The sequence below is a fragment of the Pelophylax lessonae genome (genome assembly GCF_965119305.1).
Source record: "Pelophylax lessonae genome assembly, chromosome: 3".
Classification (NCBI taxonomy): Eukaryota; Metazoa; Chordata; class Amphibia; order Anura; family Ranidae; genus Pelophylax; species Pelophylax lessonae.
Genome location: NC_138770.1, coordinates 477,877,923 through 477,897,491, shown reverse-complemented (window position 1 = coordinate 477,897,491; position 19,569 = coordinate 477,877,923). Strand labels below are relative to the sequence as shown.

The following is a 19,569-nucleotide window of genomic DNA, read 5'->3' as shown; positions in this document are numbered from 1 at the left end:
AATGACTACATTGTCCTGCCCTCGCTTTGTACAAAACCTAAGCATCCTAGGGAGGTTGCTCTGCACTCCTTGGATGTTGTCAGGGCGATCAGGGTTTACCTGTCGTCTACGGAATCTTTTCGAAAAACGGATTCCCTCTTTGTCCTTCCTGAGGGACCTTGGAAGGGCATGGCTGCATCCGCAGCGACTATTGCCAAATGGATCAGACAGACCATTGAACAGGCCTACGCCTTGAAGGAACGGGTTCCACCCTTCCCTGTTAAGGCGCACTCTACCAGATCTGTGAGCTGCGACTTGGTCATCGGTGCACACTTTTTCCAAATTCTGCAAAGTAGACGTTCTGGCATCAGCTGATGCTTCCTTTGGCCGCAAGGTTCTCAGTACGGCAGTGCCATGATGGACCCTTGTGTTTTTTTCTGGGTCCCTGGCTGTTGGCATTTGTTGAGCATTGTTTTTTTCTGTTGCCCAGTTGGTTCTCTTACAGTGCATGTAAGATTCCTTTCTCTGATGTGGGTACTGCGTTGCCTTTTCTACGGTTGCGTCTCCCACCCCTCATGTCTATACTGCTTTGGGACATCCCAACAGTGATGACTTAGAGGCGGTGGCGACTGTCGGGGGACGTAAGAGAAAACAGAATTTTTGTAAAATCTTACCTGTAAAATTCCTTTCTCTAAGTCCTCCGACAGTCGCCGCCCCCGCCCCTCTTTTGGGGTTCTTGTTACCTACTGCTATGCTACCAAACTCAGTTGGGAGTGGTATTGACCAGATGGGACAGCCCCCATGGGTGTGTATATGCTAATGCCTGTTGTCTTTTGACTAAGTCTATATGCCTAGCTACTCCTGCGGAGCTGAAGTCAATACCCAGCAGTGATGACTTGGAGGCGGCGGCGACTGTCGGAGGACTCAGAGAAAGGAATTTTACAGGTAAGATTTTGCAAAAATTCTGTGTTTTAAATTTTTTGGGGGGGAATTTCATATAAAAAAATGTGAAAAATAGTGTTATTTTTGCAAAATTGACGCTCTTTTCTTGTTTATAGTGCATGATCAAAAAATCGCACAGGTGATCAAATACCACCAACAGAAAGCTCTGTTTGTGGGAAAAAAAGGACGTCAATTTCATTTGGGTACAGCGTCGCATGACCGTGCAATTGTCCGTTAAAGTCACGCAGTGCCGAATCGCAAAATAGGCCCTGGTCAGGAAGGGGGTAAAATCTTCCAGGGCTTAAGTGGTTAAGGGGGCTGAATAATTTTGCACACCCAATTTTTCAGTTTTTTTATTTGTTAAAAAAGTTTGAAATATCCAATACATTTTGTTCCACTTCATGATTGTGTCCCACTTGCTATTGATTCTTCACAAAAAATTACAGTTTTATATCTCTGTTTGAAGCCTGAAATGTGGCAAAAGGTCGCAAAGTTCAAGGGAGCCGAATACTTTCGCAAGGCACTGTACATATTGTTTGTTGCAAGATCATTGGAGGACATAAACTACATGTGTAGATTCACAAGATATAAAATACTGTGTTATCATCTTTATTAGTAACAGTAGACAAAACATTATTAATGTGTCGTTTCCTACCAGGAGTGGTGGTACAAATGATGCATTTGTTGCAAGTATAAAAACCATTTAAATCTTTAAAAAAAAAAAAGACTTAGTGGGAGGATTGATGGCATTAGGAGCTAATTTTTCTTTTAAATTAGGGGCTCATCTAAAAATAACTTCACACACCTTCCTTCCACACATGCCAGGGTGCTAGGGGTAACCCTGGACTCTGCACTGTCCTTTCAGGCTCACATCCAATCCCTGTCCAAATCATGCCGCCTTAACCTCCGCAACATCGCTAGAATACGGCCCTTTTTAACCAATGACACCACCAAGCTTTTAATTCACGCCCTGGTTATCTCTCGCCTCGACTATTGCAACTCCCTCCTCATTGGATTACCCTTACATAGATTATCCCCCCTTCAATCCATAATGAATGCTGCTGCAAGACTTATCCACCTTACCAACCGTTCAGTGTCCTCCAACCCTCTCTGCCAATCCCTTCATTGGCTTCCACTCACCCAACGAATAAAATTCAAAGTGCTAACAATAGTTTACAAAGCCATCCACAACTCTGCCCCCAGCTACATCACTAACCTGATCTCAAAATATCAACCTAGCCGCTCTCTTCGGTCCTCCCAAGACCTCCTGCTCTCTAGCTCCCTTGTCACCTCTTCCCATGCTCGCCTCCAGGATTTTTCCAGAGCCTCTCCCATTCTTTGGAACTCTCTACCCCAATCTGTCCGACTGTCACCTAATCTATCCATCTTTAGACGATCCCTGAAAACCCTTCTCTTTAAAGAAGCCTACCTGGCTACTAACTAATAACGCTGTTTCACTTGCGCCATCAGCTCATCCCCCACAGCTATTGCCTTTTGTATCAATTGACCCTCCCTTTTAGACTGTAAGCTCTAACGAGCAGGGCCCTCTGATTCCTTTTGTTCCAAATTGTAGTGTAAATGTAATGTCTGCCCTCATTTTTGTTAAGCGCTGCGCAAACTGTTGGCGCTATATAAATCCTGTATAATAATAATAATATAATAACTTCAGGTTTATCTGGTAAGTGTGTCTTGAGAATAACGTCAGCTATTAACCACTTACCGCATACTGATGTATATTTACGTCGGCCGAATTTGCGGTAGTATACCGGGATGATGCCTCTAGCTAGAGACACCATCCCGATACCGTGGGTTAGTGCCAACGCTCGGCTTTCCGTCGGTAACAACCGATGCTGCTCAGGAGCCGCTCAATCGTTCCCCGGGTGAGCGGGAGGGGACGCCCCCCCTCCCACTGCCTTCCGTGACTTTGCTCGGGGCTCCCGTCCCACCGGGAGCCCCGAGCACCCAGCCGGCACGTCCGCCGGCTGGATGGAGTCCCGATCAAAGCCGGAAACAGCTTTGATCGGGTCTCCGATGACATAACACGGAGGTGGCGTCCATGACGTCACTTCCGGGTTACTGTGCTGCAAAAGGCGGCAAATTTAAAAAACGGCTGTGTGCAAAAATGCCGTTTTCGGCGTTTTGCATACATGGAAGTGTAGTGGAGGGGTCTAGGGTCTTTTAGACCCTCGATCCCTCCATACAGAGTACCTGTCACTACATATTGGTGCCACAAGGGATGTTTAGATTGCTTGTGACAGCAATAAAAGTGATCAGATTTTTTTATTTTTTTTTAAACTGTAATAAAGTTAAAAAAATAAATTAATTAAATAGGGGAAAAAAATGTAGCCGTCACCGTTAGCTCGCGCACGAAAAAAAAACTTATACGGAAGTCGAGCCGCGAATGAAATCGCTGTTCAAACCACACATGTGAGGTAACGCCGTAATCGCCAGAGTGCGAGCAATAATTAAAAAAAAAGAGCTAAACTCTAAACTGGTAACCGTTAAATAAATTTAAAGTGTCGCCTATTGAGATCTCTATCGACCGTAGTTTGTCGCCATCCCACGGGGGGGGGGGCGCAATTTTAAACCGTAACATGTTGGGTATCTATTTACTCAGCGTGACATCATCTTTCACAATATACAAAAAAAATGGGCTAACTTTACTGTTTAGTATTTTTTAAATGCAGTGAAATGTGATTTTTCAAAATTTTTCCCAAAAAAATGGCGTTTTAAAGACCGCTGCGCAAATACCGCGTGACAAAAAATATTGCATTGACCGACATTTTATTCTCCAGAGTCTTTGCTAAAAAAATATATATAATGTTTTGGGGTTCTAAGTAGTTTTCTAGGAAAAAATACTGGTTTTAACTTGTAAACCAAAAGTGTCCAAAATAGGGCTGGGGCTTAAGTGGTTAAAAAGGTCCATCTTTGTTTGTTGTAAATTCTTTTTAATTTGATAATATTGAGTTGAAAAGTTAGTAATAAATGGAAAATGAGGTTTAGCCCGTTGTCGGACAATGAAGAAGTTTTATTTCATTTTGCTACATCTTCTATGATGGAATCTAGTTTAGCATTTTTTAGCCAAGTTGGATGATGGCAGCTTTCCAGTGGTATATAGCTGTTCTGATCGGTGGGTTTGAAAAATAATGTACTACCATAGGCATTTCTCTTACATCCTCTGACAGTCGCCGCCCACTGATACAGTCTGCACTTCTGGGTATTGGTCTTATCCACAGGAGTAAGCTAGGCAGAAGATTTTGTTAGAATATACACAAAACTTTGCATAGACACACCTACAGGGGGCTGTCCCTCTGGTCCAATACCCCAGCTAGCTGCATTCCCAATTCAGTTTGTCTTTGCCTAGCATAGGAGTAGGCAGGCTTTCCCTGGCTGGGGCTGCAGTCTCAGCCTTTTTTCTTATTTTTTTCTCTCTGAAAAAGTGATTTTTCTTGCATTAATAGCTTTTTATTTGTTCCTGCGCTTAGTTAGTCGGACTTCGGAAGACTACAGCGTTTGTTGCCTGGGAATCTTACTGGTTGTCCTAGAGCATTATGGAATTCCAGCCTGCCATCGAGCGTTAGCAGGTTATGTGTACGCCCAGGCCTTGCAAACGACCATGTCCCTGTCCTCAGGGACGAGCCTGCGAAGTGGCTACTTCGCTGGGATGTCTTAACTGCGGTACGCTGCGTGTTTCTAGCGTCCTTTTCGGCTTACGGCACCACCACCCAGTGTGGGAGGCTTCATGTCACAGAGCGGTACCCACGTTTCGCTGGACCGGTGAGTACCATGCTACCCCTCTGTCTATGGCATTGTCTGTTGGGGTATGTATGTGGACCCTCTGTTTATGAGGATGGCAGTGCACATGGATCTGTAATATCCTCATGTCTGTCAGTGCGGTCCCTGTGTATCCCTTCCCCGTCCCTGTGGGAGCGCTGTGTTGGTTCTACCGTTGTGTGGGTGTTGCGCGGGTCCCTGATGTCCCTGTGGTGCTTCGGCAACATTTTGGGGTCACAGACATGGTGTGTGGGGGCCGCAATCGGTGTAAAACTGTGGGGACGCCTTTTTAGGTGTGGGCAGGCTGTTTGGCCTCATTTTGAGGGCAGCAGCAATTTTCTGAAATTCTGTTGGCGCCCTTGGGCCCCATCTTTAGTGTTGGCACTGTGTTCCTTATGTGAACAGCGGCCATTTTCCCATAGCCTTCTCCATAGACTTGTATTGGCAACCATTTTCTTGTGGTTCAAAACTGTGTTCTGCCTCTAGTGGCGTGAGGTCACTTCCTTTCTCCTTACACACAGATCGAGCTGGCAGCGTGTGGTACAGTATAGCACACTTTTAGGGGATTTTATGGGGTTTCCTGGCCTCCATTCCTGCTAGCATTCATTCTTTTGCAGTATTTAGTAGCACAGGCTTGGTTCCTCATTGTGGTGGGAACCGCGGTAACCGCCCATTTAAAGGGCCAGCGCCATTTAAAATTGAAGAGAATATATGACTAATGATTAGTCACGAGACCGCGCCTAGGTTTAATAGGTGTAACAAATTACCTCAAATTATATGAGCTGCTAGTCACAAAACATGTGTTAGTGAATAATAAAACAAAAAGAGACAGCACTCAAAATTCTGTGCAAATTAAAAGGTGAATCACACAAAATATATAAATTATTCAGTATTATATCATAAAAGTGACAGTGCTAACGTATATATGATATATACCACAATCAAATGTATAAAGTGGCGGCGCAAAAAAAGGTGTCTATGCAATTATAAATACCACAATGGCATAATCCATATAAAGCATAAAATGAATAAATTATAGTCCTTTTAGCTTGAAAGTGCAGGTGCAACTGTGCAACAAATCAATCCAGTGTATTAAAGTGCTTGGTGCCTGAAGAAATGCGTCCTTAAATGCAGCAGAGGAAGAGGGAGAAAGAATCCGTCACCAGATGCCCCACACACTTACCGGATGGCCCCTTGGGGTCTGGCACCGGTAAGTGGTAAATTGCACAAAAGATCCCGGTATGGGTGGGAATACCTCCCCCCGCTCGTATAATGCCTCGGGAATCTCTTCGCTATAAACAGGACTGGTGTGGTTTTTCTCCAGTACCTCCAATTAAGCCACGCACAACACGATCCTCTTTGGAAACGTTCCCTTGTACAGTGCTGAATCTTGCTCTCGGGGGACAGGGCCGCTAAGGAGTAGTAACATTATATGATTCCATAGAGGCTGGCAGGAAGTCTCTGATCCTGGTGATTTGTTGCTATCCTCAAGATCACCTTGATCTTGAGGATAGCAACAAATCACCAGGATCACTAAGAGACTTCCTGCCAGCCTCTGGTATTTATAATTGCATAGACACCTTTTTTTGCACAGTCAATTCTTAATTTATTTGATTGTGGTAGATATCCTATATACGTTAACACTGTCACTTTATGATATAATACTGAAGACTTTTTAACAGAGATTTATATATTTTTTTTGATTCACCTTTGAATTTGCACAGAATTTTGAGCGCTGTCGCCATTTAAAATCTGAAGTGCTCTGATGGAGTCCCAGGATAGCAAATTCCTCCCAGCTCTGGTGGAGGGTTCAGGTACTCCTGAATCCTCTGCTATAGTCTCACTTACTGCTGCTCTTGCGACTTTAGCGTCAAAAGTGGTTTTGTTGATGTTTGACCAGGCTTCTAAGAAAAGGCCCAGGTTTTCTCAGTCTTCTGATTCAGAGCCAGATATGGTTGCCACGGACAGTGTACCCCCTGAGGGGTCTCAGTCCTCCCAGTCGGATGGGGAAGAGTAGGAGGAGGAGATTCCACCTCCGGTTCAGCAAGAGAACGCGCTGCAATGTCTGCGCTTACTAGCTCTGTGGAAGACACGCTAAATTTAGAGGATGAGCCCCACCTGTCGGGTAAGCGGTCTGCCTTTGGGACCGCAAAGCCCAGAAGTCGGGTCAGGTTTTTCCTTGTCCCGCTGAGTTTCACAAGACCTTGAAAGAACAATGGCGCAATTTAAATGCAATTTTGTGGTGCCCAAGTGGTTTCAGTACCATTATCCCTTTGCATCTCCGGTGGATTCCCGCTGGACTGTGGCTCCTAAGGTGGACCACACTGTGTCCAGGTTAAATAAAGCCACTTTATTGCCCGCGCGCGAAGGGTTCTCCGGTGTTTAAAGACCCGGCGGATAGGACCCGCCACATCTAACTGGCAGCAGGTTCATTAATGAAACCCGTGTTCACTTCCGTAATGGTCTCTCGGGCTGTTGTGGCGTGGGCCAAGGAGCTTAAACGCACCCTTATTGCTGACTCCGCCCCTCCTGCTTCTTTGGAGCTGTTGGATAAAATTATTCAGGCTGTTTTATACCTGTGTGACGCGGCCTTGGATGAGGCCCCTTTAGTCTCACGCCTGTCTGCAGTCGCAGTGACCATTTGTTGCATCGTTTGAAAAGCTAGTCGGCCGATCAGTCTTCCAAGAAGACGGTGTCTGACATCCCTTATGCAGGGAGTCGTCTTTTTGGGGACTCTGGATGAACTGGTGAAGGGCGTCAGTGGGGATAAGTGCACGCTGCTGCCCCAGTTGTCCAGGGGAAAATCCTTCCGCGGTAAGCAGGGTCCTTCCTTTAAACCTAACCAGGGGTCCTTTCGTGCCTTTAAGGCACAAGACAAGGGTAAGTCCTTCAAGGCCTCTGGTGGCCAGAAGAAGCCTTGGGCGGGCAAGTAAAAGCCGCCCACACTGGCCTCGACCTGGAGAGGCGCCCTCACCGGTTTCAGGGGTGGGAGGACGTCTGCACTGCTTTCCCGAACCTTGGCTGGCCAAGATTCAGGACAGGTGGGTTCAAGAACTAATTCAGTCAGGGTACGAGATCGAATTTCGATCACGCCCAGCAGACAGATTCTTTCCCTCAAATCTTCATGTGACCCCAGATTGTTTCCTCGATCTCCATCGGGTGGTTCAGGATCTCTTCGCTCAGGGGGTGGTCGTCCCGGTGCCACATCGGGACAGGTTTCGGTGTTTTTTACTCAAATCTGTTCACAGTGCCCAGGAAAGAGGGCAAGGTGCGTCCGATTCTGGACTTAAAGTTTTCTGAACCGCTTCGCGCGGGTTCAAAAATTCCGGATGGAGTCCCTCCGGTCGGTGGTGGCATCCCTGAGTCCAGGAGATTTCCTGGCTTCCATCGACCTCAAGGATGCGTATCTACACATCCCTATATACGACGGTCATCAGAGGTATTCGCAATTGCAGAGGAGCACTATCAGTTCCTGGCGTTGCCTTTCGGCCTCACTTCGGCTAAAAGGGTGTTTACCAACGTTTTGGCTTATGTTCTGGCATTGTTGCGGGTACAGGGGATTGCCATCCTTGGGTACCTGGACAATCTCCTTTTAAGGTCGAGCTCCAGTGCCACTCTGTTGCGCGATCTGTCAACCACGTTCCAGGAGTTCGGGTGGACCGTCAATTTTCAAAAGTCGACTTTGTCCCCTTCTGTTCGTCTCCCTTACCTGCGGATGATTCTGCACTCCGCCCAGGCAAAGGTCTTTCTTCCGGAGGACAAACTCCGGATTCTGCAGGATGAGGTCAGGTCCCTCAGGGACAACGAGTCCTCTTCGCTCCGGACCTGCATGCGGTCCCTGGGTTTGATGGTGTCGGCTTTCGAGGCGATACCATTTGCACAGTTCCACACACGATCTCTGCAACCGGAGATTCTGACCAGGTGGGACAGGCATCCTCATTCCTTGGAAAGGAGGATCTCTTTGAGCCCCCAAGTCAGAACAGATCTTCTGTGGTGGCTCCAGTCTCCGGCTCTGACGGAAGGCAAATCCTTTCGGCCGTTGCTAAGGACTGTGGTAACCACGGATGCCAGCTTGTCGGGCTGGGGTGGCGTTCTAGGCAACTTGTCTGCCCAGGGCACTTGGTCGGAGGGGGAATCCTCCCTGACGATAAATGTCTTGGAACTGCGAGTAATCATGCTCTGTTTGCTCCGTTGGTCGGATCGTCTTCAGGGTCGCCCTGTGCGTGTGCAGATGGACAACGCAACTGCCGTGGCTTACATCAATTACATCAGTCTTGGGGCTTCTGCCATCAGGCGTCGGTGTCCCAGTTGTGCAAAGCGGCGACCTGGTCATCTGTGCATGCCTTTTACAAAATTTTACAAACTTGATGTTCTGGCATCAGCAGCTGCCTCTTTTGGCCGTGCGGGTTTTTTCCCACTTGGTTGTTTTGCTTTCCTGGGTTTGTTTGCTCCTTTTGAGCTTTCCTGTTACCCAGTATTTTACCTTTCTGGTTCAGATCAGGTTCCTTTCTCTGACCTGGGTGCTGCTTTGCCTTTTACACGGTTAAGTTTCCCACCCCTCACATCTACACTGCTTTGGGACGTCCCAGAAGTGCAGACTGTATGAGTGGGCGGCGACTGTCAGAGGATGTAAGAGAACTTACCGTAAAATTCTTTTCTCTGAGTCCTCTGACAGTCGCCGCCCCCCCACCCATCTTTTGGGGTTCATGGATCGCTATACTGCTTGCTACTAAACTGAATTGGGAATGCAGCTATCTGGGGTATTCGACCAGAGGGACAGCCCCCTGTAGGTGTGTCTATGCGAAGTTTTGTGTATATTCTAATAAAATCTTCTGCCTAGCTTACTCCTGTGGATAAAACCAATACCCAGAAGTGCAGACTGTATGAGTGGGCGGCGACTGTCAGAGGACTCAGAGAAAAGAATTTTACGGTAAGTTCTTAGAAAAATTCTATTTTTCTGTAAAGCTCCTAATGACACGTGTGACGCGAAACGGCCGTAGAGCTATCGATATATGCCTGAGGTCCAGCCGCCACTAACCTTTGAAGTGGTGGCTTTTGATGTGCGTGATCAGTTCTTGTTTGTTTGTATCATATCATCAGATCTTTTTTTACATTGCACTGTTTGGTCAGTATTTTATTTGGATTGGCGTTTTTTATAAAAATTTCATTTATATCCGTACTACACTGAGTCTTTCCTTTCTATTCGGACTTGTATATGTGGCATGGTGAGACGTTCATCCATTTGGAGGACTCCTCCTGCAGTTTTGATCTTCAAGATTTTCCATGACTAAGAGACCAACAGATATATATGCTATTGCTGTCCTATAATTTAGACAGCATATAATTCTGGTGAGTGCTAATTTTATCTATACAGTGGAGGATAACTTTCACGAGTGACCACTGCTTATCAACTCACCACTAGGACACTTTATCGAACCTGAACATGAACTTTTCAGATTTTTTCACTGTGTAATTTTATTGTTTATTATCTCAGCATTGGGGTATTTTATGGAACCTGCACAATAATGAATTGCTTATACCGTATAATTTTTCATTAGAATATTGCGCGCTGCAATATTTTTATTCATATTTATCTGATGTATGTATATTTTGCACTTTTTTGCTAGTAGCTCTTTTTGTTTTTACATTTTCCTTTTATTTTGTAATACGTTTTTCCGTATTTTTATTTCAACACAGGTATCACAGATGGATATAATATTTGAATGCTTTGTTGACCAAGAGGAAGCTGAGCTGCAAAACTCAACTATGGACACTGCAGACTGGGCAAATGTAGTTCTTGATGTGAATATGATTTTAAAGGTAATAAATTAACCAAAAAGAAAATCTATATTAACTTTTTTTTTCGCATTTGGCAAGTGAAAATTAGCTGAGGGCGAGTGTTGTGGAGCCCCATACCCGGTTTCCAGGCTGAATAACTCTACTGTGGTTCTGGTGGAAGAATCCCCGGCCTTTGCGGACCCTCAGGATAGGCGAGTGGAGTCCATCTCGCAAACTGCATGTGCTTGCGAGTTCCATTTTAAAATCAATATTTGTGAATGTCATGGTGTCACAGACAGTTACTAAATGGGTGAAGTTACTAAGAGGTAACTTGGAAGCTGAGCAGCTCCCCCCAGTGGTGCTGGAACTAATGGACCAGATGGCTCAAGCCCTGGTGTTCATGTGTGATGGGTCTCTGAATGCAGCTCTCCTAGTGGCCAGAGTGTCGGCAGTGGGGATTACGATTAGACGCATGATGTGGTTGAAAACAGTGGCGGCTGGTGAAGTTTTAAGATGGGGGGGGGGCGCAAGACCCTGCCCTTCTATTTTGACCTCTCCCATTTCTCAGAAGCCCCACCCCTTATAGACTCCACCCATTTTGCCCCCTGTATTTTGCTTGCGTGAACAAATTCTCCCAATATATCACATATTAAGGGGTGAGAGACACCCTATTGTGGGATACACTGACTGAGAGTGGCACAAACCCCACAGTACAGGCCCCCTAGCACAAACCCCACAGTACAGGCCCCCTAGCACAAACCCCACAGTACAGGCCCCCTAGCACAAACCCCACAGTACAGGCCCCCTAGCACAAACCCCACAGTACAGGCCCCCTAGCACAAACCCCACAGTACAGGCCCCCTAGCACAAACCCCACAGTACAGGCCCCCTAGCACAAACCCCACAGTACAGGCCCCCTAGCACAAACCCCACAGTACAGGCCCCCTAGCACAAACCCCACAGTACAGGCCCCCTAGCACTAATCCCCCAGTACAGACCCCCTAGCACAAACCCCACAGTACAGGCCCCCTAGCACTACTAATCCCACAGTACAGGCCCCCTAGCACTAATCCCCCAGTACAGACCCCCTAGCACTAATCCCCCAGTACAGACCCCCTAGCACTAATCCCACAGTACAGACCCCCTAGCACAAACCCCACAGTACAGCCCCCCTAGCACAAACCCCACAGTACAGACCCCCCTAGCACAAACCACACAGTACATGCCCCCTTTCAATGTAGTGACCAGCGTACATGCCCCCTTTCAATGTAGTGACCAGCGTACATGCTCCCTTTCAATGTAGTGACCAGCGTACATGCTCCCTTTCAATGTAGTGACCAGCGTACATGCCCCCTTTCAATATAGTGACCAGCGTACATGCCCCCTTTCAATGTAGTGACCAGCGTACAGGCCCCCTTTCAATGTAGTGACCAGTATACAGGCCCCCTTTCAATGTAGTGACCAGCATATATGCCCCCTTTCAATGTAGTGACCAGCGTACTTGCCCCCTTTCAATGTAGTGACCAGCGTACATTCCCATTTCAATGTAGTGACCAGTATACAGGCCCCCTTTCAATGCAGTGACAAGCGTACAGGCCCCCTGCAGAGGTATGGCAGTGGGAGTGATGGGATAAGGCAGAGGGATGGCGGTGGGAGAGATGGGATAAGGCAGAGGGATGGCGGTGGGAGAGATGGGATCAGGCAGAGGGATGGTGGTGGGAGAGATGGGATCAGGCAGAGGGATGGTGGTGGGAGAGATGGGATCAGGCAGAGGGATGGTGGTGGGAGAGATGGGATCAGGCAGAGGGATGGAGGTGGGAGAGATGGGATCAGGCGGTGGGATGGAGGTGGGCGGGATGGGATCAGGCGGTGGGATGAGATCAGGCAGAGGTGAGAGAGATGGGATCAGGCTGAGGGATGGCGGTGGGAGAGATGGGATCAGGCAGAGGGATGGCGGTGAGAGAGATGGGATCAGGCAGAGGGATGGCGGTGAGAGAGATGGGATCAGGCTGAGGGATGGCGGTGGGAGAGATGGGGTCAGGCAGAGGGATGGCGGTGAGAGAGATGGGATCAGGCAGAGGGATGGCGGTGAGAGAGATGGGATCAGGCAGAGGGATGGCGGTGGGAGGGATGGGATGAGGGCATGAGGCAGAGAGGGATGGCGGTGGGAGGGATGGTCATGGGATGAGGCAGAGGGATGGCGGTGGGAGGGATGGTCATGGGAAGAGGCAGAAGGATGGTCATGGGATGAGGCAGAGGGATGGCGGTGGGAGGGATGGTCATGGGATGAGGCAGAGGGATGGTCATGGGATGAGGCAGAGGGATGGTCATGGAATGAGGCAGAGGGATGGCGGTGGGAGGGATGGTCATGGGATGAGGCAGAGCAGAGGGATGGATTGACGGCATGAGGCAGAGGGATGGCGGTGGGAGGGATGGTCATGGGATGAGGCAGATGGATGGCGGTGGGAGGGATGGTCATGGGATGAGGCAGAGGGATTGCGGTGGGAGGGATGGTCATGGGATGAGGCAGAGCAGAGGGATTGTGGTGGGAGGGATGGTCATGGGATCAGGCAGAGGGATGGCGGTGGGAGAGATGGGATCAGGCAGAGGGATGGCGGTGGGAGAGATGGGATCAGGCAGAGGGATGGCGGCGGGAGGGATGGGATGAGGGCATGAGGCAGAGAGGGATGGCGGTGGGAGGGATGGTCATGGGATGAGGCAGAGCAGAGGGATGGCGGTGGGAGGGATGATCATGGGATGAGGCAGAGGGATGGCGGTGGGAGGGATGGTCATGGGATGAGGCAGAGGGATGGTCATGGGATGAGGCAGAGGGATGGTCATGGGATGAAGCAGAGGGATGGTCATGGGATGAGGCAGAGGGATGGTCATGGGATGAGGCAGAGGGATGGCGGTGGGAGGGATGGTCATGGGACGAGGCAGAGCAGAGGGATGGATTGACGGCATGAGGCAGAGGGATGGCGGTGGGAGGGATGGTCATGGGATGAGGCAGATGGATGGCGGTGGGAGGGATGGTCATGGGATGAAGCAGAGCAGAGGGATTGCGGTGGGAGGGATGGTCATGGGATGAGGCAGAGCAGAGGGCTTGTGGTGGGAGGGATGGTCATGGGATGAGGCAGAGGGATGGTGGTGGGAGAGATGGTCATGGGATGAGGCAGAGGGATGGTCATGGGATGAGGCAGAAGGATGGCGGTGGAGGGATGGTCATGGGATGAGGCAGAGCAGAGGATGGATTGACGGCATGAGGCAGAGGGATGGCGGTGGGAGGGATGGTCATGGGATGAGGCAGAGGGATGGCGGTGACACACGGGGTTGCACAAGTGCACAGCACTGTGACTGCAGGCACTTACCTTCCAACCCCCCCCCCCCCCCCCGCGCGAGCAGCCCGTCCCTGGTCTGAAGGAGCTGCCGCAGCTGCTTCACACAGCGATGCGAGCTGGGCTGGCCGCTCTGCACATAACATGAAGAAGGGCGGGCGGGAAGGACAATCACATGACGCTGGGGCGGTACACCGCCCCCACGCGCCACGTGAACACAGGACCGTCCCGGGCATGTCCTCCTGTGATTGGTCCAGGCTGGAGTCTGGACCAATCACAGCCAGGAGCCCAGGAAAGTGGGGAGTGTCGGGGCTCATTGCTCTGTGCTCCGATGACCCCCAGAAGGCTGCCAATCAGCACCTCTTGTCTGCCTCACGTGGGAGGCAAAACCCCACCCCCCCCCCCCCATACCCACCAGTAGGCCGGCGCCCCTAGTGGGCTAAAAATTTACTTTTTTTTTCCTTCTTTTTTCGGGGGGGGCCCTGCGCTCCCTATCGGCCGGCCGCCACTGGTTGAAAAGCTGGTCTGCGGACAGGGCTTAAAAAAAGACTTTGACAGATCTTCCCTATTTTGGGGGGGTTCTCATTTTTTTTTTCCTCAGTCCTCTAAGGGCAAGGTGCCACGTCATAGAAGGGGGCCTTCCTTAACTGCTCATAAGTGGCTTTTTTACCTCCGGGTCACAAGAAAAAGGAAAGCCGTTTAGCTCTTCTGGGAATTACAAGAAGCCATGGTCAGGTAAATCAAAGACCGGCCAGTCCGGATCTGCAGACAAATCTTCGTCTGCATGAAGAGGTGTCCTCATCCGGTGTTGGGGGGGGGGGGGGGGGGGCGTCTTTGCTTATTTTCGGAACCTTGGACTTCCTTGATCCAGAACAATTAGATTGCACAAACTGATCTGATCAGGGTACAAGATCGAATTCCGGTCTCATCCGTTGGACAGATTTGTCCCGTCCATCCTGCGCCTATCTCCAGACCGGTTAAGGCAGTGGTCCTCAACCCCGGTCCTCAGGGCCCACTAACAGACCAGATTTTAAGTATTACCTTGGGGAGATGCAGACTAGAATACTGCAATCACTTAGCAGCAAGTGAGATCACCTTTGATGTCATTTAGTTATCTTGCAAACCTTGCCTGTTAGTTGTCCCCGGGGACCTGAGTTGAGGACCACTACGTTAAGGGATCTACGGGGGAGGTACAAGATCCACTGTCGCAAGGGGTGATTGTACCAGTTCCCCCTCAGGAACGTCTTCAAGGGTTTTATTCAAACCTGTTTACTGTGCCCAGAAAAGAGGGCAAAGTGCGTCCAATTCTGGACGATCTCCTAGTGAGCGCAGACTCTCATTTTGCCCTGATGGGCGACCTGACGATCATTGTCAGCTCCCTGCAGGAGTTTGGGTGGACCATCAATTTCAAGAAATCCACCCTGATACCTTCCTTGACACTGGATTATCTAGGCCTGACTCTTTGTCAAAAACAGAAAATTATATGTATAATGACAATATGTGTAAATAATAAGCAAACTCAATGACCTTAAATCATAAGTGCTTCCCAATATCACACAAAAAAAAATCAAAAAATAATTAAGTGTCAATAAATCAATATGTGCATACACTCAAAATCATGAAATTAAATGTCCATAAATGGGTGCATTCCAATCCTCAAAGTAATGGCCACCACAGACGTGATTTATATAGGATATTGTGCTTCACTCCACCGCCACCAGAGATCAAAGCCTCTCACCTTAAGATTTGACCCAGAACACCAAGTCAAAAACAGCTTTTTTACCCCTCTGGGGTCACAGGCAGATGTCGCCAAATGGTAAGAAGGTCTCAGACGGATGCACAGGGACAAGGTAACATCGATGGTGCCGCTTTTACACAGGGCACCTCTACTGTTGAAGTCAGCGCCCAATAGGCTTAGACGTAACGTGTATAGGGGGCGGAGCCTTCCCTGCTGCTCGGTGTATCCTCTGTGTGATCTCATTGCTACAAGCATGACTCCAAGTGGCTGTTTGTGAGTATATTGATTTTAATATTCAGGTGTTACCAGCTTATCCGCACGGAGAGCATTAGATTTCTTTTTGCTTATGTGGTGATCTCTATGTGCCCTGTGTGAAAGCGGCACCATCGCTGTTACCTTGTCCCTGTGCATCCGTCTGAGACCTCCTTACCATTTGGCGACATCTGCCTGTGACCCCAGAGGGGTAAAAAAGCTGTTTTTGACTCAGTGTTCTGGGTCAAATCTTAAGGTGAGAGGCTTTGATCTCTTGTGGCGGTGGAGTGAAGCACAATATCCTATATTAATCACGTCTGTGGTGGCCATTACTTTGAGGATTGGAATGCACCTATTTATGGACATTTAATTTCATGATTTTGAGTGTATGCACATATTGATTTATTGACACTTAATTATTTTTTGATTTTCTTTTGTGTGATATTGGGAAGCACTTATGATTTAAAGCGGAGTTCCACCCAAAAGTGGAACTTCCGCTTTAGGGAGTCCTGACCCCCCGACATGCCACATTTGGCATGTCATTTTTTGGGGGGGGGAGCGGGTACCTAGTTTTGACAGGTACCCGCTCCCACTTCCGCTCGGAGCGCCGCGGCGCCCTGAGCGGAAGTTCTCCTCTCCCCCTCCCTCCCTGCAATCTTCTGGGACACGTCAGAGGTCCCAGAAGATTGCCGGCCAATCACGGCGCGCAGCGCGACTCGCGCATGCGCAGTGGGTACCCGGCTGTGAAGCCGCAAACTGTAACAGCCGGGTGCCCACAGCAGTGATGCCGGCGCCGAGGGAGAGGATCGAGGCTTCCGGCGGCCGCATCGCTGGACCGTTGGACAGGTGAGTAAATGGCTGGAACTCCGCTTTAAGGTCATTGAGTTTGCTTATTATTTACACATATTGTCATTATACATATAATTTTTTGTTTTTGACATATTCACTATTCATTTTTCTGGCGCAGCACCTGTTTGTTTTGAATTAATTATATTGTGGAAGTGGATAACACTATCTGGTGGTGGCTGCCGGATATATTTTTTTCAAAAAATCTTTTTCTATTTATTTCACATATCTGCGCTGATAGCTTTTTTTGCACATTTTTTACTCCCTTTGAAAATATTTGGGAAATTCGTCTACTCACTCTGTTGCAGAAGGTGGCTTTGGTAGTAGCTATTACTTCCGCACGTCGTATGTCGGACTTGGCTGTGTTGTCCTGTCGGTCACCTTACTTGGTGATTCATAGGGTCGTAACACCACTTTGTCCCTATCAGGCGTTCCTTACTAAGGTTGTATCTGGCTTTCATTTGAATGAAATGCTACTGTCCTCATGTCCCAAGCCTAAACATCTAAGGAAATTGCCTTACATTTCTTAGATGTGGTAAAAGCGATTCGGGTTTACCTGGCGGAGACTGAACCAATTAGGAAATCCGATTCTTTGTTCTTCGTAAGGGGAAGGCCGCATCTGCTATGACCATTTCCAAGTGGATCAGGCAGATGGTGGTTCAGGCCTATTCTATTAGAAGTCAGGTTCCTCCTTTCCCTGTTGAAGTGGATTCTACAAGGGCTCTTAGTGCCTCCTGGGCCTTCCGTCATCAGCCATCAATGGTTCAGGTGTGCAAGGGGGCTTTGTGGTCGTCTGTACACACATTCACACAATTTTATAAAGTGGATGTACTTGAATCTTTGGATGTGGCGTTTGGCCGCAAAGTTTTGTAGGCTGCGGTTGCAGAGGCTTCCGCTTCTTGATGGTGAAAACTATTCCTGGTGGTGAGCTCCAGTTCCTAGTTGAGTTCCTGTTTTTACCTGGTTTGCTTTGCTTAGCCTTGTTGGGAATTCTGTGTTGGCTGTGTTTTTTTCACACCCCTCATGTTGACACTCCTTTTGGGACATCCCAATGGTCTGAAGAATTGAAGCTGTGTCAGTGAACGAAAGAGAAAACTGGATTTTTGTCTTACTGTAAAATTATTTTCTCTGAAGTCCACTGACAAAGCACCTGACCCTCTGTTGGGGTTGAGTTATTTGTTCTTCTGACACTGCTTGTTACAAACTGGAGTCCTACAGCAGGAAGTGATAGTATACCCTCTGGGACTACCCCAGGGGCATAACGAAAAAGGTTTCCGCCTATTCCTAGAGAGAGAATAAAGCCCAATGGTCTGAAGGATTTTATGGTAAGACAAAAATCCAGTTTTTAATGTGTAATTCATTTTACTTTTTGCACTACATATAATTTATTGGGTTATTAATAACCAATAGGATAAAGACCAATATAGTCCTATTAGAGGGGTTTCTTTTCTCTAACAGGGAAAGGAGGAACCTGACCACTATCTTCTGTCTGATCCATCTGGAAATGGCCGCAGCAGATGCGGCCGACCCTTTCCGAGGTGCAGCCGTAAGGAGAAATAGTGAATCTGATTTCCTAAATGACTCGGTTGCCGCAAGGTACACCCTGATCGCCCGAACCACATCCAGAGAATGCAAGGCAGTCTCCGTAGGATGTTTAGGCTTAGGACACAGGGAAGGCAACACTAGGTCTTCATTCAGATGGAAACCAGAAACGACGACTGACAAGGGCGAAGCACCACTTTATCTCTATTAACTACCATTTAAGGTGAATGACAAGACAGCGCCGCCAGCTCCGACACTCTTGGGCCAATAGATCTTCTCTAAGAGGAAGTCTCCAAGGGGCATCAACGACCAACTGTATCAGGTCTGCACACCAAGATCGGCGAGGCCAGTATTGAGCCACCAGAATGACCGGAATCCCCTCTGCCTCGATCCAGCGCAGGAGTCTCGGCAGAAGTTTAAGAGGAGGAAAGGCTTAAATCAGACGATGTTGACTCCAAGTAGCCACATGGGTGTCTGTGGCGTCGGCTAGAGGATCTCGAGACCGTGCCACCAACCTCTGAACTTTCATGTTGAGACGAGAGGCCAACAGATCCACCTCGGGAGTACCCCACTGGAGACACAACTGATGAAGCACCTCCGGGTGAAGCGACCATTCCACCTGCTCCAGCGCCTGTCGACTTAGGTAATCTGCTTGCCAATTTTCCACCCCTGGAATGTTTACAGCAGAGAGGGCTGGAACAAATCCTTCTGCCCACCTTTGAATACCGGCTACTTCCCGAGCCGCACAGGCACTTCTTGTGCCCCCTTGGTGATTGACATAAGCCACGGCTGTGGCATTGTCCGATGGAATTCATACCGGACACCCCTAAAGATGAATCATCCAATGATCCAGACAATGTCTGATCGCTTGGAGTACCAGTACATTGATCGGTAGCCTGGACTCTTCAAAACAGTTTTTTGTGTCTGTGCTAGTCTCACAGACGGTGACGGAATGGATTAGGGGCTTGCAGGAGCCTTTGGACCCCGAGACTGTTCCGCTGGAACTGTTGGACCAGGTGATCCAGGCTCTGGTGTTTCTGTGTGATGCGTCTATTGATGCGGCTCCAGTGGTTGCCAGTCTCGGCCATGGCATTGTTTTAAGACGCATGGTCTGGTTGAAGAGCTGGTCGGCTGACCAAGCTTCTAAAAAAGCCTTAGCTGATCTCCCCTTTCTGGGAGACAGGTTGGTTGTTGACTCATTGGATGAGTTGATCAAGGGCCTGACTGGCGGGAATAGTACTCTTCTTTCTTCATCCTCGAAGGGTAAGACACCCCATCCTAAGCGGGGCCCCTCCTTTTCTGCTCATAAACATTTTTTTTTTCGTGCCTCCGGGGCGCAAGAAAAAGGTAAGCCATTCAGATCTTCTGGAGGTGCTAAGAAAC

General features: G+C 48.6%; 1 protein-coding gene across 2 annotated transcripts in view; it reads left to right on the top strand.

The window, feature by feature from the left end:
* Window positions 1-19,569, top strand: part of NUP133 (nucleoporin 133) — an 899,557-nt gene that overhangs the window by 555,292 nt on the left and 324,696 nt on the right. For both annotated transcript variants that reach the window (XM_082249111.1, XM_082249110.1), the window contains exon 15: window positions 10,393-10,515. In XM_082249111.1, the coding sequence (XP_082105237.1) occupies window positions 10,393-10,515 (123 nt within the window). The remainder of the gene's footprint in view (window positions 1-10,392; window positions 10,516-19,569) is intronic.